The following is a 22,149-nucleotide window of genomic DNA, read 5'->3' on the forward strand; positions in this document are numbered from 1 at the left end:
TATGCATATATAAACATATACTATATAGTTATCCCCCATACATATAAATTTTACACAAACGATGAATACTATACCATATATAATTAGGCACCTTACTTTTTTATAGCAATACACATTTGGTCATTTTTCCATATTATATGCACATATTGAGTTGTCTTCTGTTTCATAGTTGCATACCACTCCACTGTAAGGGTATACCATAACTTATTTAACCAGTGCCCTACTGGTGAACATTTAAGCTGATTCCAATCTTTTGCTATTATAAACAATACTATTACAAACAATGTCTGCAGATTAAATTATGAGGTGTAGATTTACTAGGGCAAAGGTTATGAGCATTTGCTTGTTTGATAGATGATGCCAAACTGCCTCCAGAGGTATTAGACCAATTTATACTCCCAACAGCATTGTGTGAGTGCACCTAGTTTCTCCACAGTGTGGCTAGATTCATGAATAACACTGCAAAACAAAATAGAAGTCTCTTATAAACCAAGCACCTATTAGCATATTGCTTAGCATCAATAATAGGTTTTTTAATGCTCTGGCAGAACTAAAAATATGATTTATGAATTTGAAAGAGAGACCCTATATTTTAGAGTTTATATGCTAGATTTAACATATAATTTAAAAACATTTTTTTCTTGCCTTTTTCATGTAGCAGCAAAAAAACCCCACTTTTTTAAAAGATAAATTTCCTTTACACTTAGTTACTTATTTTTATAAACCCTTGTGTCACCTTAAATTGTGCCTGGTACATAGTAGGTGCTCAATAAATATTTGTTGAATGAATAGATTTCAGCAGGATAGCTATTATCCCTCTAACGTATTTCTGACCCAACAAGGAATCCTTTAGAATGGCTTGGCATCACATTTCCCATAAATATTCTGTGAATGCCAGTGGGTGGCACTCATTTTCTAAGAGAGGGGCTTTCTGCATCAATCCCAAGCCCCTGCACCTAGGTCTCTGCACAGCCCACACAGCATGAGAGAGGAGAAGATGCAGAATGATTCAAGGGGAATGGCAGTAGGCAGCCAGCCATCTGAGGCCAGTTCAAGTTCCTTGGAACTGTTCTATTTAGTTCTGTCTAGGGAGAATTCTTACTTAAGGAATTCAGTACTAATTCCACAGACAAAAGCATCCCCTCACTGGCTTCTCTGTCAAGGATACATCCAAACTTCTGAACCTGCCACATAATTTAAGAAAGGGAACATTTCCAATACTTTTGAAGCCCATTCTGTGACCCTCTTTGATTATCCCTCTTCCCTCCCCACCAGAGAAAACCAATATCCTGAATTTTGTGTTAATCACATCCTTGCTGTTTCTTTTTAATAATCTCTCTATATATATAGATGAGATTTTTTTTTTTTTTTTTGAGATGGGGTGTTGCTATATCGCCCAGGTGATCCTCCTGCCTTAGCCTCCAGAGTAGCTGGTACCACATGCATGCACCACTATGCCCAGCTAACTTATTTATTTTTGTAGAGATAGGGTCTCACTATGTTACTCAGGCTGGTCTTGGACTTTGGGCTCAACTGATGCTCCCATCTCATCGTCCCAAAGTGCTGGGATTACAAGTATGAGCCACCATGCTAATAGTCCTTCCTTCCTTCCCTCCCTCCCTCCCTCCTTCCTTCCCTCCTTCCCTCCTTCCCTCCTTCCCTCCTTCCCTCCTTCCCTCCTTCCCTCCTTCCCTCCTTCCCTCCTTCCCTCCTTCCTTCCTTCCTTCCTTCCTTCCTTCCTTCCTTCCTTCCTTCCTTCTCTCTCTCTCTTTTTGAGACAGAGTTTCACTCTTGTCACCCAGGCTGGAGTGCAATGGTGTGATCTCAGCTCACTGCAACCTCCCACTCCCAGGTTCAAACAATTCTCCTGCCTCAGCCTCCGGAGTAGCTGGGGTTCAAGGCGTGTGCCACCACACCTGGCTAATTTTTGTATTATTAGTAGAGACGGTGTTTCACCATGTTGGCCAGGCTGGTCTCAAACTCCTGACCTCAGGTGATCCACCCACCTTGGCCTCCCAAAGTGCTGGGATTACAGGTATGAGCCACTGTGTCTGGCCATTCACCTCTCCTGGTCATTCGCCTTGCCTCGCCTCTCCTTTCCTCTCTTAAAAATAAGTTAATTCAGCCAGTCTTAGTTTAACTCTTTAACTTAGATTTTTTTAGTTTAATTCAGATTGCTGTCATCTACTTTTTGATGTTGGCTTCATATTATATGGTTTGATGAAATTATGTTTTAATCCAATTTAATTCTCAAACTTGCACATCAAAATGTACAACTGTTACATACTACTGCCACCTAGTGTTGGGCAATCTAAAATGAAGTGACAATATTTCAAAATGGTTCATTTCACAACACAAATCCCTCTACAAAATTACAAAATATGTTTGATGTGATGAATACGATAATTACCCTGATATGATCACTATACATTATATCTATTTAAACATCACTATGTACCCCATGAACGTGTACAATTGTCAATGAAAAAAAAACAAAATTTACATTAACAGCCAATTCAAATGAAAGAATAAGTGTTCTCAAATGTGAAAATATAAAACAAAAGCCATATGGGATCAGTCAGTTCTTTAAGTTCATGCTATAGCTTTAATACAACTGACCTTTTTAAGTCCATGAAGTTTTTTACAAATACACAAGAATCCCTAAAATTGTAGGAACAGGTGAAATCAAAACAGAAGAAAACATGGGAGAGAAAAAAAATCTCAGAATTCTATCAAGTCTGCAACATATTTATTTCTTAAAATCCTCAGGGAAATGAGATTTCAGTAGTGGTATTCAGTGTATGCTATTTATTAAGCATGAGGATCATTACCTTTTCCTCCGCATCAGCAACTTTAGATTTCTCCTGAGCCAGCTTTTCCTGTAGGTTGTTCTGTGATTTAATGCTCTGAGTCTGTTTAAGTACTTCCAACTCCAGTTCCTTGATTTTCTGCTGACTCTGCTTACACTCTGCCGTGAGTGAAGAGCACATCTTTGTACTCTCTAATAACTTCTGTTGGGCATGCTTTAGCTCAATCTTTATCTAGAGGTAGAGAATAAGTAAGAGTAATACAAATAAGTGTGGAATGAACGTGAACTAGAATAAGCAGCTTTCAAAGGAGTATAGTCCCCTAAAAGCCAACAAATACCAGTGTCACATGGCTGAGTACCTCTTTAGAGCTGCCATGTGTTAGTAAGAGGTTCCAAAGTTTAGTCAGATGGCAGCTAAACAAAGGAATTTTCCTGAGTTTCTATATATGCATGGTCTAAATGTTTTCCATCCTTTCTTCAATCTAGTCCAAACTGGCTTTCATCCCCACTACCCCAGTGAAACTTTCTGCCAAGGGTACTAACTCTTCATTGCCAAAATAAATCCAATGGACAAGTGACTTCTCAGTAGCATTCTGTGATACCAAACTCTGCTGGTTTTCACTTAGCTCTCTGCTGTTCTTTCTTGGTCTTCTTTGTAGACTCTTCCAATGCTACCCAACATGTGAGTATTATTGGACTCTTCTAGGCCTAGAAAGTGGATGATTTGCTATCCATTTCTATAATTTGAAATGCCATTTTATGCCAATACTTGCCAAAATGAAACTCCTTGATTCTGCCCATATCTCCAAAGTCTTTTTTTCTCTCTTTTCCCAATTTCAGTAAATAATGCCACCATCCAAACTTTTGTGCAGGTCAGTAATCCCTGAGTCTTCCTTTTCCATTATGAACCAATTCCAATCATTTAGCACATGCTGTCACTCTATCCCCACAATACACCTTGCATTAATCCATTTGTGTCTTTTTTTTGGCACTAACCTAGTCTGGGGCATCATCTCTAGCCTGGGCCATAGCAACTGCCTCTGCACTGGTCCTGCCACTTCCATTTTTACTCTCTTCTAATCTATCCTCTAATGCTGTGGCCAAATTTTCTTTTAAAAACACAAATTGAACTACCTGACAACCCTGCTTAGAATCTTTCAGTGGTCCCTCACTCCAGATCCCACCAGCTTGCCTGGCTTTGTACGCTCTGGCCCTTGTCTATCTCTTTAAATCCATCTTGTTATTTCTCCTCCCACTGTAACTCCTGTCACATTGGTTTGTATTAAGAGTTTCCAATACACCAAACTTTTTCCACACCTCCCTCTGCCAGAAGTGCTTTCCCTTTTCCCTTCTCATTGTATGGTTGCCTGCGTATTCTTCAGGTCTTAGCTTAAATGCCACTTTGCAGGGGGCAATTTTCAGAATCATTTAATCTGAAATGTCCTTACTCATCACTGTACCACATTTGCTTCATTCATCAAACATATCATGATGTATAATTAAGTATGCATTTATATACCTGTTTATGTCCCCTTTCCCCACTTTAAATTCCAAGAAAGCAGAGATTAGGTTTTTAATTCATTTCTTAATACCAAGGCCTATCAAAGAACCAGAGAGTAGGTGATTAATCAATTATTTACTGAGCAAGTAAATGAATGATATTCTAAAAAATATCAGAACGTAGTGAATGTATACACTGGGCAGGGAAGGCTCATAGACAAAAGTGGTGAGAGAATTTACTTTGTTTTAATGGTAGATAGAATTCCCTGGTCTCAAAGCTTTTCAACTGAATTAATAGGGATGATAGCTATAATGTCCTTCATCTGTGCTTTCTCTATATTAACCAATCAGATTATATAAAGTGAATCTAAAAGTTAATTGTGTTCAACCTCTTTGAGCATCAGTTTCTTCATCTGTAATATGGGGATAATAACTACTTACCTCATAGGATAGTTGTGAGGCGGCATTAAATGAGACAAAGCAATTAAAGCCTCAAGAATAGAGCCAGACACATAGGAAACACCTAACAAAAGTTAAGTGTTCCTATTCAATAATTGCTTGTAGACTATCTGCTGCATTTGAAATACAGAGCCGAGGCATATACTAATATTACTACTTGACATTTGTTAGGCTTTCACATCTATGAAGTGGCTGGGATTGGTATTTTAGCCCATTTTAGAGATAAAAAACTGAATCTCAAATAATTGCCAGATGGTAGAACCAAGGTCTGAATATAGATTTTCTGATTCTAATTCAGTACTCTACACTACATTTACTCTAAACTGTGAAATATATGTATTTATTATTTATCTAAAAAGAATACATTAGAGTGGATCAACAAGCTAAAATTTGGTTCTTTGAAAAGTCTAATAAAATAAATATACTTCCAGTGAGACTGATCAAAGAAAAAGCAACAAGAAAAAAGTAACTAGTATTATAAAAGTGAAATGACCATCATTATATATTTCTCTTCTTTTTTTCAAAAGCTACCTCTGTTAAAATATATATATATTTTAAAAAGAAGACAAGATGAATAAATTTCTGTAAAACTTTAAATAATTTAAATGAAATGGAAACTTTTTTAGAAAAATAAAATATAACAAAGTTGATGCAAAAAAATAAGAACTTGACTTCTCATAACTATTAAAGAAATGGAACTAGAAATTGAAAACCTACCCAAAAGAAAGCAAAATCAGAAGGCTTTAGGGATGAGTTTTTTGCAATAATTTGAGAAGAAATCATTGTAACTTAATACAAACTTTTCCAGAAGACAGAAAAAGACGGTATATTACCCATTTTATTTTAAGAGGCTAGGATAACCTTGATATCAAAATCTGACAAGGGCATTGCAAGGAAGTGACAGACTAGTCTCACTCCTGAGGAAAGTTGCAAAAATCCCAAAGACATATTAGCAAGCCAAATCCAGCACTGTAGGAAAAGAATGATAATTTATGATGAAGTTAGGTTTATCCCAGAAATGCAAAATTGGATTAACATTAGAAAATCAGTCAAAGTAATTCAGCATATTAACAGACTAAATTTTTTTAAAAACCTTCTCAAAATATTCAGAAAAAAAATTATGACATTCAACATGTATTTGTCATAAAACATTGAACAAACTAATGCTAGAAAGCAATTTCCTTAATGTAATAAATAATATCTATTTTTATTTATTTTTCTTTCTTTCTAAAGTACATTTGGATAAAATATCTATTTTTAAAAAGCAATAAAAACATACTAAATGGTGAAATTTGAGAGCTTTTCCTTTGAGACTGGGAATTAGAAAAGGATGCCTACTGTCACCAGTTCTATTCAGCACTGTGCTAGCCAGTAAACAGAACAAGAAAAAAGAATGAAGGGTTTAACATATGAAAAGGAAGAAAGAAAATTGTCTTTAAATGATATGATTACTTGCTAGAAAATCCAAAATAACATATACATACATTGTAAGAATAAAAAAGTATGGGAAAGTTTTTATTAGAAAATGATTAAGTGAATTTTTATACATTGGGAAATAATTAGAAAATGAACATTTTTAAAGTTACCATTTATAATAGTATGGAAAATATCAGCACCTGTGAATATGTCTAACAAAAGATATATAAGAAAATTTAAATATTGAGAGAAATTAAAAACCTAAATACACACACTCTCTTCTTAGAGGATTCAATCTTGCAAAGATTTAAATTCTGCCCAAATTGACCTATAGAGTCAATGTAATTCCAAGTGAAATCCCAAAAGGTTGTGTGTCAATATACATGTGTTCTACGTGAGTTCATGTGAGTATTTGTGTTTAGCTTAACAAACTGATTATAAAACTTATATAGGAACCCCAAAGTCCAGGAATAGTCCAGATACCCCAGAAAATAAGAACAAGGTAAAAAGACTTGCTCTATCAAATGTTAATATTTATATAAAGCTAAAATAATCATGATAGCATAGTATTGGCACAAGGGCAGACAAATAAACAATGGAGCAGAATAGGGAGCTCAAAAATATACCACAATAGGCTGGGCACGGTGGCTCACGCCTGTAATCCCACACTTTGGGAGGCTGAGGTGGGCAGATCACCTGATGTCAGGAGTTCGAGGCCAGCCTGGCCAATATGGTGAAACCCCATATCTACTAAAAGTACAAAAAAATTAGCCAGGCATAGTGGTGTGTGCCTGTAATCCCAGCTATTTGGGAGGCCGAGGCAGGAGAACTGCTTGAACCCAGGAGGCAGATGTTGCAGTGGGCCAAAATCATGCCACTGTACTCCAGTCTGTGTGACAGAGTGAGACTCCATCTCAAAAACAAATACATACATACATACATAAATATTAATGTAGTATAGCTTTATGACTTTGAAGTAGTAAGATATTTATTAAATCAGACCCCAAAATCACTAGTTATAATGAAAAATAATGATTATTAAAATTCAAAACTTTGATTCATCAAAAGATATATAAGGAGAATGAAAATGCAAGTCACAGAGTCAATGTTTCTAATACATACCTGATAAAGGGTTAATGTATTTAAAAAGCCTCTATAAATTAATGAAAAAATTAAAATGAGAGAAACCCCAAACAAATATGAACAAAATCTTGAACAAGCACTTCACAAAATAGAAATTCAAATGCCAATTAAATGTATAAAAAGCTGCTCAAACTTGTTTGCAAACAGGCAAATGCACACTAAAACCACAAGGAACTCCTGCTATACATGTATACTAGGTTTGCAAAAATTTTAACGTCTGACAGTTCCAAGAGTTGGTGAGGATGTAGAGCAATGGGAACCTTCAGACACTGTTGGCAGAAGACTTTAGAAGGAGTTGAAGTAATACATATCCTACGATGAAATAATTCCACTCCCAATCTCTTCCTAGAGGAGTGTGTACTTATGGACATCAGGACACATGTGCATGAATGTTCATTGCAGCACTCTTTAAAAAGTAGAAACATGACTCAGTTCTATTCATATATCTTGCTACTCAGGAAAGAATCTGATATTCATTGACTGAACATATCTGAAATAATGTGCTGTTATACCCTCTGTTCAAAGGCAAAGCTCTTTCAGTAAAAGCTGCTCAAGTATGTAGAGTGCTTAGCTTATGAAACTTCATTTCCTCATTTTGCATTAATTTTTGAAGACCAGAAATGCCATTTCCAAAAATGTTAGTGGACACATAAAAATGGTCAAAGCTTTGTTAAACAGAATGAAATGAATGTATGTAGAAGTAAAGAAATTAAACCCTGGCCGGGCGTGGTGGCTCACGCCTGTAATCCCAGCACTTTGGGAGGCCGAGGTGGGCGGATCACGAGGTCAGGAGTTCGAGACCATCCTGGCTAACACGGTGAAACCCCGTCTCTACTAAAAAATACAAAATATTAGCCGGGCGCAGTGGCAGGTGCCTGTAGTCCCAGCTACACGGGAGGCTGAGGCAGGAGAATGGCATGAACCTGGGAGGCGGAGCTTGCAGTGAGCAGAGATCACACCACTGCACTCCAGCCTGGGCCACAGAGCCAGACTCCGTCTCAAAAAAAAAAAAAAAAAGAAATTAAACCCTAAGGGCAAAATGCCTTAATATCATTGGTGGATCAATGTAGGTCAACAGGAAAAAATGTAATAAGCTTATCTCATTGATGTTACCAAAAAGAAATTCTCAATCAAGGTTTAATACACTTCCTGTTTTTCCAGTTAAAAACCCATTTCCCACCTTGCCATTCTAAAACAGCTCACCTTCTGTCTCATTTTTTTTTTCTCATTTTATTTTGGAGGGTTGGTACAACTTTTGAAATTTCAATGATAAGAACAAATCTTAGCTGTTGACTTCTTCTCAAAAGGCACTCTAACCTTTTAGAAAGCCTAGAAGTTTCATTTTTCAAGAATAATCTTATTATGAAAAAAGTAAGACACAGACAATGAATAGATAAGAAACAAATCAAAGAAAAAGAAGAAATCAAGTGTTCTGAAATATTCGGTAAATTGAGTTTGTTCAAGATTAAGAAACCTAAACTTCTCATTGTAAATAGAAAGGGTACAAGTCCTTTCATGATATATTGTCTATTTACTCTTGGGCCTGTGATCAGAGTCAACACTTAGGGTTTTGGTGATGCTGGTAATGATGAAATAAGACAACACTGGGGCAAACACTGTTACGGCCAATGACCTATGCATCCAAGGCAGCTTCTTCAGCTTCAAGTTGGGACAGTCAAGCACCAAGAAGAGGATCTACAACAGCGTCTTGATATTGGTGGTAACAGAGCAGCAATCTGCCTGAGGCTCTGCAAGCCTATAACATTCTTTTTAACATCCCCAAGCTGGAAACATGTAAAATGTCCATAAGCCATAGAAAAAATAAATAACGTATGGCTTTTTTTTTTTTTACAATAGAATACTAATATTGCAAAGAAAATGAATGAACAATGGCTATACACTATAACATGAATGAATCTTGCAGACAAAGTTATAAGGCAAACACAAGGTATAAATATTGATTATATTTTTGAAATATGAAAAATAGGGAAGACAACTATATTGTGTGGGATTATAAATAGTTGATAAAACTATAAAGTAAAGCAAGAGAGTTATTACCAAAATTAGTGGTTACTACTGGGGTGGTAAGGTGATGGGATTATGATGGGGACAAGGTGTGCAGGGGCCACTAGTGTGCTGGCATTGTTCTATTTCTTGTCCTGGGTAGTGTTTAGACGTCTATTTACTTTATGACAATTAGGTAAACTGTATGTTTTATGCATTTTCTAAGTGTTATATTTTATAATACAATGATTTAAAAAGCAATAAATTAGTATTTTGTTTTTTTTAAAAGAAAAAGTGATATTTTAATTTTTATTTATTTCTTTTTTCTTTTCTTTTTTTTTTTTTTGAGACAGGACCTCATTCTATTACCCAGGCTGGAGTGCAGTGGTGTGATCATAGCTCACTGCAGCTTCAAATCCCTGGGCTCAAGCAATCCTCTTGCCTTGGCCTCCCAAAGCCCTAGGACTGTAGGCTTGAGCCACTGCACCCAGTAAATATTTTTATTTATTTTTTAAATTTTTAATTAATTAATTAATTTTATTTTTAAATTATACTTTAAGTTATGGGATACATGTGCAGAATGTGCAGGTTTGTTACATATGTATGCATGTGCCATGTTGGTTTGCTGCACCCATCAACCCGTCATCTACATGGGGTATTTCACCTAATACTATCCCTCCCCTTGTCCCCCACCCACTGACAGGCCCCGGTGTGTGATGTTCCCCTCCCTGTGCCCATGTGTTCTCATTGTTTAACTCTCACTTATGAGTGAGAACACGCAGTGTTTGGTTTTCTGTTCCTGTGTTAGTTTGCTGAGAATGATGGTTTCCAGTTTCATCCACGTCCCTGCAAAGGATATGAACTCATCCTTTTTTATGGCTGCACAGTATTCCATGGTGTATATGTGCCACATTTTATTTATCCAGTCTATCACTGATGGACATTTGGGTTGGTTCCAAGTCTTTGCTACTGTGAATAGTGCTGCAATAAACATACGTGTGCGTGTGTCTTTATAGTAGAATGATTTATAATCCTTTAGGTATATACCCAGTAATGGGATTGCTGGGTCAAATTGTATTTCTGGTTCTAGATCCTTGAGGAATCGCCACACTGTCTTCCACAATGGTTGAACTAGTTTATACTCACACCAACAGTGTAAAAGTGTTCCTATTTCTCCACATCCTCGCCAGCATCTGTTGTTTCCTGACTTTTTAATGATCACCATTCTAACTGGCATGAGATGGTATCTCACTGTGGTTTTGATTTGCATTTCTCTAATGACCAGTGATGATGAGCTTTTTTCATGTTTGCTGGCTGCATAAATGTCTTATTTTGAGAAGCGTCTGTTCATATCCGTCACCCACTTTTTGATGGGGTTGTTTTTTTCTTCTAAATGTTTTTAAGTTCCTTGTAGATTCTGGATATTAACCCTTTGTCAGATGGATAGATTGCAAAAATTTTCTCCCATTCTGTAGGTTGCCTGTTCACTCTGATGATAGTTTCTTTTGCTGTACAGAAGCTCTTTAGTTTAAAAAATATGGAATGCTTCACAAATTTGCGTGTCATCCTTACGCAGGGGCCATGCTAATCTTCTCTATATCATTCCAGTTTTAGTATATGTGCTGCTGAAGCGAAATTTTTGTTTCTTAATCAGTCTCATAAGTAGGCCTAACAGTAGCTAGAGACTCAAGTTTGATAATTTGAATGGAATTTTTTTTTTTTTTGAGACAGATTCTCGCTCTGTTGCCCAGGATGGACTGCAGTGGCCTGATCACGGCTCACTGCAACCTCTGCCTCCTGGGTTCAAGCAATTCTCATGTCTCAGTCTCCCGAGAAGCTGGGACTATAAGCATGTGCTACCATACCCGGCTAACTTTTTTTTTTTTTTTTTTGTAATTTTTAGTAGAGATGGGGTTTCACCATGTTAGCCAGGCTGGTCTCAAACTCCTGAGCACTTTAAGTGATCTGCTCACCTCAGCCCTGCAAAGTGCTAGGATTATAGGTGTCAGCCACTGCACTGGCCTTGAGTAGATTTTTAAAAGTGAGTCCTAAGTTTGTAAAGCTGAGGTTCCAAAATGACCCAAATTGAGGAGGGGTATAATATGGAAAGATGTCTACACAGGAAAGAGAGGAACAGACTTGAGTTTAAGTTCTGACTACAATTTGTTAGCTTTGCAATTTTGAACAGTTTCCTCATCCATAAAGTGCTCACCCTTTAGGGTTGTGAGGCTGTTCATAAGAGACATAGTGAACAGGCTGGACCCAGTGGCTCACACCTGTAATCCCAGCACTTTGGGAAGCTAAGCCGGGAGGATCACCTGAGGTCAGGAGTTCAAGACCAGCCTGGCCAACATGGTGAAACCCTGCCTCTACTAAAAATACAAACATTATCTGGGTGTGGTGACATGTGCCTGTAATCCCAGCAACTCAGGAGGCTGAGGCAGGAGAATCTCTTGAACCTAGGAGGTGGAGCTTGCAGTGAGCAGAGATCACACCACTGCACTTCAGCATGGGCGACAGAGCGAGACTTCGTCTCAGAAACAAACAAACGAAAAGAGATAAAGTGGACAAACTTTCAATAAAGGATACTCATCATATATAACTTTCTTAGGTGCCTGGCCTAAGGAGCTAATCAAGAGGCTGATGTCTTATTCCTAAATGGCCAATAATTTGTCTCACCACAGAGATTAAAATAGATAAAAAACTTCTTTTTTTTTTTTTTTAATTTACTTCATGCTCTTTACAAACAGTGAAAAATAAAAATCTTCTCTTGTTACCAAGCTATCATTTATCCATCCCTGAAAGACTGTTCATTAATCCAATAAATATTTATAGGGTACCAATCATATGTAAGGCATTATAATCTGTGTAGTTATGGCCATTGTTCCTTAAGAAATATGTAGTATTGTTAGAATATGTTCCGAGTTGGACAGTTAAAATGATCTAAGAAATGCCCTTGAAGGGAAAGTGAAAGACTGTCTTATGAAAACATGTGATAAAGATTTAGAATTTAATTTAAAACTACAAAGGCTTGAAGGAGTGTGAACAGTCTTCAAAAACTCATGAAGGGTGAGGACAGGGAAGAGATTTATTCAAATAATTCTGGAATACTAGAACTCCCTTAGAAGGCCTTCCTTGAAGTTTGGGATAAACGGATATTTGTTTTCCTCTATATCTCCCCTACTAGACTGTAAGCTCTTGAAAAGTAGGTACCTTTCTTATCCATGTTTATGTCACTTTTCAAATAAGATCATTTTATCCCGCTAGACCAGTGTGGGCAAACTTTTCTCATAAAGGGTCAGGTAGTAAATATTTTAGACCGTGTGGGTCACGTGGTTTCATCACAACTATCAAATCTGTTACTGTAGCACAAAAGCAGCCATAATATATAAACAGACAGATACAGCTGCCAATAAAACTTTATTTATAAAAACAGAAGGCAGACAGAATTTGACCTACATGCCAAAGTTTGCTGACCCCTGCACCATGGGTATAAGGATTGTGTCTATTGTGCCTACCATTAAACTCTCAGTGTCTATAAGATTGCATATGAATATTGAATGTTGAATTTTAGAACCTTCAATAGAGGCTTATAGAAACTAAGTCCTTAATATATATATTTACAGAATCGAACCATAATTAAGAGGAAGTACTATTTTACATGGAGATTAATTTTAAACATTTATGTGGTTCAAAAAATTTAGTTGAATCTGTGTATGGCAGTTCTACATAGATTATTTTTAAACAAGCATTTGGGAGATGTTGCCTTAACTATTTCATGCTGTTGTATTAGGAAGAACAACTTTGCTCTCCCATGGATTGTACCTTAGTGCAGTTGAGATCTGATTGAACCAATAATAATGGATACATCTAATAGGGATAAATAAGTCTAGTGATACACAGGGCAGGACAACCGGGGTTTAGGGCTCAGGTCACTGAAGTTTAGTAAGTACTAAAAATATTAGTGTTTTCAGAAGATTATGTAATGTAATGCCTTTTTCTATTTACAGGTTGATAATATACACATTCTTTCTTTGCAGGGAAAAGTTAAAGGAGGAAGTTACCAGATAGCTCACATTGTCCACACATTTGTGGAGCCTATCATGAATTATCAAGTAGAGGAACTTAAATTCGTTTATTCCCAGGGCCAACTGAAACCCTTCCATAAAGCATGTGCCCACAAAAGTTACCTTAATGTTTTCTTCCTGAAGTAAGCTATTATGTTGCTTTAAGTCCAAGTTCTTCCCTCGTTCATATCGAAGCTCATTTTCAGCTGAGTTGCATAGAATCTGGAGCCGATGCAAATTCTGGTGAAGTTGTTGTACTTCCCCTTGCTGGTTGTATTTTAGTTTATCTCCAGATGACGGATACTAAAGCAAACATTTTAAAAGAGAAAAAACAGACAATTGGAAAGAATATTGGTAAAACATGGGTTCAAGTTGTCAGAACCAGAATCGTCAGAATGTGATTATTCACATGTAAATGTTTTTGGAATTAGCTTATCTACAACAAACTACTCTTTTACATTTATGGATAGTTGATACATATTCATATAATACCTGTTATATTAGAGTGAAAATAACAATAAAATTATATTAACAAAAGCAGTAGGCACAGACAACTTACCTTATTTTTCATATCAATGATAGAAGCACAATTTTAGAGTAAAACACATTTAAAATGGGAAGTTCAAAGAGTCTATATGTTAAGAAGTAGAGTGTGAATGTGTGTGTGTGTGTCTGTGTGTGTGTGGTGTCCGTTGGCAAAAGGAAAGAGGAAACTTAGTAAGAGACCTTAAGTTTCTAGTCTTCCTCATCACTTTATTTCCCGATGATTCTTCTCCCATAAAACACATTATTTCAAGGCTGAATAATATTGCATCGTGTGCACACACACACACCACTTCTGCAGATCTCTCTTTGACACACTGGTTTCAAATCCCTTGGATATACACCTGGAAGTGGAATTGCTGGATCATATGGGTAGCTCTATGTTTAATTTTTTGAGGAACCTCCATACTGCTTTCCATATTGGCTGTACTAATTTACATTCCCACCCACAGTGTCAAAGTGTTCTATTTTTTCCATATCCTTGCCAACACTTACCTTTTGTCTTTTTGATAAAAGCCATTCTAATAGATGTGAGGTGATATTTCATTGTGGTTTTAATTTGCTTTCCCTAATAATTCACAACATTGAACATTTTTTCACATACCTGTTGGCCTTTTGTATGCCTTCTTTTGAGAAAAGTCTATTTGCATCTTTTGCCTATTTTTAAATTGGATTATTTGTTTTCTTGCTATTGAGTTGAGTTCCTTATATATTTTGGATATTAACCCCTTATCAGATGTATGATCTACAAATATTTTTGCCCATTCTGTAGGTTGTCTCTTTACTCTGTTGATTGTTTCCTTTGCTGTGCAGAAGCTTTTTAACTTGACACAACCCTATTTGTCTATTTTTGCTTTTAGAGTCACATCCAAAAATTCTTTGCAAAGAAAAATGCGAAACATTTTCCATAAGTGTCAATCAATGGATGAATGGAAAAGAAAATATAGTATACACACACACAACACACACATGTACAATGCAAAACTGTTCAGCCTTTATAAGGACAGAAATCCTGTCATTTGTCATAACATGAATGAACTTGGAGAGCATTATGCTAAGTGAAATAAGCCAGGCACAGAAAGACAAATACTGCATGATCTCACATATACGTGGACTCTAAAAAGTTGAACTCATAAAGCTGAACTCACAGAAGCAGCAAGTAGAATGGTGGTTGCGAGGCTGGGGAAGGGGAGGCATGGAATGGGAAGATGCAGTCAAAGGGTGCAAAGTTTCAGATAGACAGGATAAATTTTGGATATGTATTATATAGCATAGTGACTATACTTAATAATAATGTGCTGTATACTTGAAAATTGTTAGAAGAGTAGATCTTAAATGTTCTCACCACAAAAAAGTATGTGAGATGATAGACATGTAACTTAGCTTGATTTAATCATTTCACAATGTATACATAAATCAAAACATCTGGTTGTACACGACAAATACACAACATTTGTCAATAATCCTGAATAGGCTGGGCATGGTGGCTCACGCCTGCAATCCCAGCACTTTGGGAGGCTGAGGTGGATGGATCACCTGAGGTCAGGAGTTCAAGACCAGCCTGGCCAACATGGTGAAACCCTTAGCTGGGCGTGGTGGCACGCACCAGTAGTCCCAGCTACTTGGGAGGCTGAGGCATGAGAATTGCTTGAACCCAGGGGGTTGCAGTGAGCCAAGATCATGCCATTGCACTTCAGTCTGAGTGACAGAGAGAGACTCTGTCTCAAAAAAAACCAAAAATTCCTGAACAAAGCTGTAAAAAAAGCACATGTATCAAACACCAGCAATACACTTTCCTATCAGGCTTCTCCAGTGAAATAAGAGAATAGTCATTTGGATTTTCTACAAAAGGTAGGCACAAGTAGGTATGCTGAATAGATAAACAATTCAATCTTATACAATTCAGTAGATAAGATATTCTTAGAGTTTCCTTAGTCCTGGTCCAGTATGCTCCTGTCTACAACTTTCTAAAAAGCCCATATCATTATTTTAGTTTTATCTTGCTTATGTCCCTAAAGTAACACAGAAGCCCTCAAGTCCTGTTAGCTCTTCAATTCCTACTTTGGTTTAGCTAGAAAGGCAATCTAAATACAATCTGCTTTTCTTTGAGCTGCAAGACTCTAAGATCCCTAGAAAAAAAAATATTCAATGGGTTATAATGTAATTATGAATTTTTTTTTTTTTTTTTGAGACAGAGTCTAGCTTTGTCGCCCAGGCTGGAGTGCAGTGGTGTGATCTCAGCTCACTGCAACCTCTGCCTCCTGGCTTCAAGCAATTCTCCTGCCTCAGCCTGTTGAGTAGCTGGGATTACAGATGCGCGCTACCATGCCCAGCTAATGTTTGTATTTTCAGTAGAGATAGGGTTTCACCATGTTGGTCAGGCTGGTCTCCAACTTCTGACCTCATGTGATCCACCTGCCTCAGCCTCCCAAAGTGCTGGAATTACAGGCATGAGCCACAGTGCCCAGCCACTTTTTTTTTTTTTTTTTTAACTTCTTCTAAAAAAATCCCCAGGATACATATGCAGAATGTGCAGGTTTGTTACATAGGTATACGTGTGCCATGGTGGTTTGCTGCACCTATTGACCCATCCTCTAAGTTCCCTCACCTCACCCCCTACCCCCAACAGGTCCTGGTGTGTGTTGTTCCCCTCTCTGTGTCGATGTGTTCTCAATGTTCAACTCTCTCTCATGATTGAGAGAACATGTGGTGTTTGGTTTTCTGTTCCTGTGTTAGTTTGCTGAGGATGATGGCTTCCAGCTTCATCCATGTCCCTGCAAAGGACATGATCTCATTCCTTTTTGCAAAGTATTCCATGGTGTATATGTACTATATTTCCTTTATCCAGTCTATCATTGATGAGCATTTGAGTTGGTTCCATGTCTTTGCTATTGTAAACAGTGCTGCAATAAACATACGTGTGCATATGTCTTTACAGTAAAATGATTTATATTTCTTTGGGTATATACCCAGTAATGGGATTGTTGGGTCAAATTGTATTTCTGCTTCTAGATCCTTGAGGAATTGCCATGCTGTCTTCCACAATGGTTGAACTAATTTACATTCCCATCAACAGTGTAAAAGCATTCCTATTTCTCCACAGCCTCACCAGCATCTATTGTTTCCTGACTTTTTAATAATCGCCACTCTGACTGGCATGAGATGGTATCTCATTTTGCTTTTGATTTGCATTTCTCTGATGATCAGTGATGTTGAGCTGTTTTTCATATGTTTGTTGGCCATGTAAATGTCTTCTTTTGAGAAGTGTCTGTTCATATCCTTCACCCACTTTTTGATGGGGTTGTTTTTTCTTGTAAATATGTTTAAGTTCCTTGTAAATTCTGGATATTAGACCTTTGTCAGATAGGTAGATTGCAAAACTTTTCTCCCTTTCTGTAGGTTGCCTGTTCACTCTAATGATAGTTTCTTTTGCTGTGCAGAAGCTCTTTAGTTTAATTAGATCTCATTTGTCAATTTTGGCTTTTGTTGCAATTGCTTTTGGCATTTTTGTCATGAAGTCTTTGCCCATGGCTATGTCCTGAATAGTATTGCCTAGGTTTTCTTCTAGGGTTATTGTGGTTTTGAGTTTTACATTTAAGTCTTTAATCCATCTTGAGTTAATTTTTGTTTAAGGTACAGGGAAGGGGTTCAGTTTCATTTTTCTGCATATGGCTAGCCAGTTTTCCCAGCACCATTTACTGAATAGGCGATCCTTTCCCCATTGCTTGTTTTTGTCAGGTTTGTCAAAGATAAGATGGTTGTAGATGGGTGGTGTTATTTCTGAGGTCTCTATTCTGCTCCATTGGTCTATATTTCTGTTTTGGTACCAGTACCATGCTGTTTTGGTTACTGTAGCCTTGTAGTATAGTTTGAAGTCAGGTGGCGTGATGCCTCCAGTTTTGTTCTTTTTGCTTAGGATTGTCTTGGCTATATGGGGTCTTCTTTGATTCCATATGAAATTTAAAATAGTTTTTTTTCTAACTCTGTGAAGAATATCAATGGTAGTTTGATGGGAATAGCATTGCATCTATAAATTACTTTGGTCAGTATGGCCATTTTCATGATATTGATTCTTGCTATCCATTAGGATGGAAAGTTTTTCCATTTGTTTGTGTCCTCTCTTATTTCCTTGAGTGGTGGTTTGTAGTTCTCCTTGAAGAGGTCCTTCACATCCCTTGTTAGCTGTATTCCTAGGTATTCTCTTTGTAGTGATTGTGAGTGGGAGTTCATTCATGATTTGACTCTCTGCTTGCCTATTGTTGGTGTAAAGGAATGCTTGTGATTTTTGCACGTTGATTTTGTATCCTGAGACTCCTGAAGTTGCTTATCAGTTCAAGAAGTTTTTGGGCTAAGATGATGGGTTTTTCTAAATATAAAATCATGTCATCTACAGAGATAACTTGACTTCCTCTCTTTCTATCTGAATACCCTTTATTTCTTTCTCTTGCCTGACTGCCCTGGCCAGAACTTCCAATACTATATTGAATAGGTGTGGTGAGAGAGGGCATCCTTGTCTTGTACTGGTTTTCAAAGGGAATGCTTCCAGCTTTTGCCCATTCAATATTATATTGGCTGTGAGTTGGTCATAAATAGCTCTTTATTATTTTGAGATATGTTCCATCAATACCTAGGTTATGGAGAGTTTTTAACATGAAGGGATGTTGAATTTTATCAAAGGCCTTTTCTGCATCTATTGAGATAATCATGTGTTTTTGTCTTTGGTTCTGTTTATGTGATGGATTATATTTATTCATTTGTGTATGTTGAACCAGCCTTGCATCCCAGAGATGAAGCTGACTTAATTGTGGTGGATAAGTTTTTTGATGTGCTGCTGGATTCGGTTTGCCAGTATTTTATTGAGGATTTTTGCATCGATGTCATCAGGGATATTGGCCTGAAGTTTTCTTGTTTTGTTGTGTCTCTTCATGATTTTGGTATCAGAATGATGCTGGCTTCATAAAATGAGTTAGGGAGGAGTCCCTCCTTTTCAATTGTTTGGAATCGTTTCAGAAGGAATGGTACCAGTTCCTTTTTGTATTTCTGGCAGAGTTCAGCTGTGAATCTGTTTGGTCCTGGGCTCTTTTTTTTTTGGTAGACTATTAATTACTGCCTCAATTTCAGAGCTTGTTATTGGTCTATTCAGGGATTCAACTTCTTCCTGGTTTAGTCTTGGTAGGGTGTATGCGACCAGGAATTTATCCATTTCTTCTAGATTTTCTAGTTTATTTGCATAGAGGTGTTTATAGTATTCTCTGATGGTAGTTTGTATTTCTGTGGGGTCAATGGTGATTTGATGCTTATCTCCCTTCTTCTTTATTAGTCTAGCTAGTGCTCTATCTATTTTGTTAATTTTTTCAAAAAACCAACTCCTGGATTGGGTACAGTGGCTCACGCCTGTAATAACAGCACTTGGGAGGCCAAGGTGGGCGGATCACGAGGTCAGGAGTTTGAGACCAGCCTGACCAGCATGATGAAACTCTCTCTACTAAAAATAGAAAAAATTAGCCAGGCATGGTGGTGCGTGCCTATAATCCCAGCTACTTGGGAGACTGAGGCAGGAGAATCACTTGAACTCAGGAGGCAGAGGTTGCAGTGAGCTGAGATCATGCTACTGCACTCCAACCTGGGCGATATAGCAAGACTCTGACTCAAAAACAACAACAACAACAGCTCCAGGATTCGCTGATTTTTTGGAGAGTTTTTCATGTTTCTAGCTCCTTCAACTCTTCTTTTATCTTAGTTATTTCTTGTCTTCTGCTAGCTTTTGGATTAGTTTGCTCTTGCCTCTCTAGCTCTTTTAATTGTGATGTTAGGGTGTCGATTTGAGATCTTTCTAGCCTTCTTATGTGGGCATTTAGTGGTATAAATTTCTCTCTTACCACTGCTTTAGGTGTGTCCCAGAGATTCTGGTACATTGTCTCTTTGTTCTCATTGGTTTCAAACAACTTCTTGATTTCTGCTTTAATTTCATTATTTACCAAGGAGTCATTCAGGAGCAGGTTGTTCAATTTCCATGAAATTGTGTGGTTTTGAGTAAGTTTCTTAATCCTGAGTTCTAATTTGATTGCACTGTGGTCTCAGAGACCATTTGTTATGATTTCAGTTCTTCTGCATTTGCTGAGGAGTGTTTTACTTCCAATTATGTGGTCGATTTTAGAGCAAGTGCTATGTGGCACTGAAAAGAATGTATATTCTGTTGATTTGGGGTAGAAAGTTCTGTAGACATCTACTAGGTCCATTAGATCCAGAGCGGAGTTCAAGTTCTGAATATCCTTGTTAATTTTCTGTCTCATGGATCTGTCTAATACTGATAGTGGGGTGTTAAAGTCTCCCACTATTATTGTGTGGGAGTCTAAGTCTCTTTGTAGGTCTCTAAGAACTTGTTTTATGATTCTGAGTGCTCCTGTATTGGTTGCGTATATATTTAAAATAGTTAGCTCTTCTTGTTGAATTGTTCCCTTTACCATTATGTAATGCCCTCCTTTTTCTTTTTTTGATCTTTGTTGGTTTAAAGTCTGTTTTGTCAGAGACAAGGATTGCAATCCCTGCTTTTTCTGGCTTTCCATTTGCTTTGTATATTTTCCTCCCTCCCTTTATTTTGAGCCTGTGTATGTCTTTGCATGTAAGGTGGGTCTCCTGAACATAGCACACCAATGGGTCTTGACTCCTTATCCAATTTGCCAGTCTGTGTCTGTTAACTGGGGCATTTAGCCCATTTACATTTAAGGTTAGTATTGTTATGTGTGAATCTCATCCTGTTATCATGATGCTATTTGATTATTTTGTGCACTAGTTGATACAGTTTCTTCATAGTGTCATTGGTCTTTATATTTTGGTGTGTTTTTGCAGTGGCTGGTACCGGTTTTTCCTTTTCATATTTAGTGCTTCTTTCAGGAGTTCTTGCAGGGCAGGCCTGGTGGTAATGAAATCCCTCAGCATTTGCTTGTCTGGAAAGGATTTTATTTCTCCTTTGCTTATGAAGCTTAGTTTTGCTGGATATGAAATTCTGGGTCAAAAATTCTTTTCTTAAAGAATGTTGAATATTGGCCCCTAATCTCTTCTAGCTTGTAGAGTTTCTGCTGAGAGATCCACTCTTAAACAGATAGGCTTCCCTTTGTAGGTAACCTGGCCTTTCTCTCTGGCTTTGCTTTTTTCCTTCATTTTTTCCAGTTTTTTCCAGTTTTTCCTTCATTTCAACTTTGGAGAATCTGATGATTATGTGTCTTGGAGTTGATCTTCTCGTGGAGTATCTTAAGGGTGTTCTCTGTATTTCCTGAATTTGCATGTTGGCCTTTCTTGCTAGGTTGAGGAAGTTCTCCTGAATAATATCCTGAAGTGTGTTTTCCAGCTTATTTCCGGTCTCCCTGGCTCCTTCTTGTACTCCAATCAATCGTAGCAGAACCGTCACTTTGGAATTAGATAAGTGTGTGTTTCAATCCTGAATCTACTACTTATCAGTGGGTGATCCTGGAAAGATTACTTCATCTTCTACTTCAATTCCCTCATCTTAAGATGTGGATAGTAAGGATTACTGCTGGATGGGGTGATGAGTTAGTAAGATAACACATGCAAGCACTTAGCACAATGTCTGGCACTTAACAAGCACCCAATAATGTTACCCATTACTGTTGATGCTTCCTAACTTTCCTTTAACTATCTTCATTTCCCATCTGCAAACAACCTGGAATGCCTTGATCACCATTCTACCTTCTTGTTTAACCATTATGTAACAGCTTTTAACAATTAATCCATAATCAACAGTCTATAGGTTAACATACCAAAACAGAGATACTGTATACAAGAGATGCACCCCAGTTTTACCAAGGGGACAAAGGCCCAAAAGTTTTAGCTTCTTTTGAAGGATGGAAAAACCAGAACAGTAGTTCTTCTCATCTACATTTTCCAGTTCAGTCACTCTGCCAGAGTAGAAATGCAAATTATTTTTCAAGAAAGTCAACTGTTGGAGCAGCTAGCTACTAGACAAGCAGCCAACAAGAGTCTCTATTTTTTTTCCCACCATATGATCCTGGTAGAAAGTTACTGCAGAGCATATACACTCAATCAGGTTACTAGGAACCACCTAAAAGAGCAAGGTAAGTACACAGGGGTCTTTTGTTTTTTTTCTCAATCAACAGATCTATTAAGCCAATTACCCTTTCTTAGTCTTCATTTATTCGTCTATAAATTAAAGACATAAGACCAGATGAT

General features: G+C 37.3%; 1 protein-coding gene, 1 long non-coding RNA gene and 1 other non-coding gene across 42 annotated transcripts in view; 1 reads left to right on the forward strand and 2 right to left on the reverse strand.

The window, feature by feature from the left end:
• The window catches only part of CCDC30 (coiled-coil domain containing 30), a 191,327-nt gene that overhangs the window by 75,820 nt on the left and 93,358 nt on the right, over window positions 1–22,149 (reverse strand). For all 40 annotated transcript variants that reach the window (XM_074010293.1, XM_074010326.1, XM_074010242.1 and 37 more), the window contains 2 exons: window positions 13,522–13,701; window positions 2,832–3,041 (listed from right to left, as the gene is read on the reverse strand). In XM_074010293.1, the coding sequence (XP_073866394.1) occupies window positions 2,832–3,041; window positions 13,522–13,701 (390 nt within the window). The remainder of the gene's footprint in view (window positions 1–2,831; window positions 3,042–13,521; window positions 13,702–22,149) is intronic.
• Window positions 1–22,149, forward strand: part of LOC135968250 (uncharacterized) — a 142,082-nt gene that overhangs the window by 66,016 nt on the left and 53,917 nt on the right. The gene's annotated exons all lie outside the window — the stretch shown is intronic.
• LOC123570836 (U6 spliceosomal RNA) lies at window positions 10,863–10,965 on the reverse strand. The gene has a single exon (XR_006695049.2). It is a non-coding gene; the product is annotated as a U6 spliceosomal RNA (small nuclear RNA).

This window comes from Macaca fascicularis, chromosome 1 (assembly GCF_037993035.2).
Source record: "Macaca fascicularis isolate 582-1 chromosome 1, T2T-MFA8v1.1".
NCBI classification, from domain to species: domain Eukaryota; kingdom Metazoa; phylum Chordata; class Mammalia; order Primates; family Cercopithecidae; genus Macaca; species Macaca fascicularis.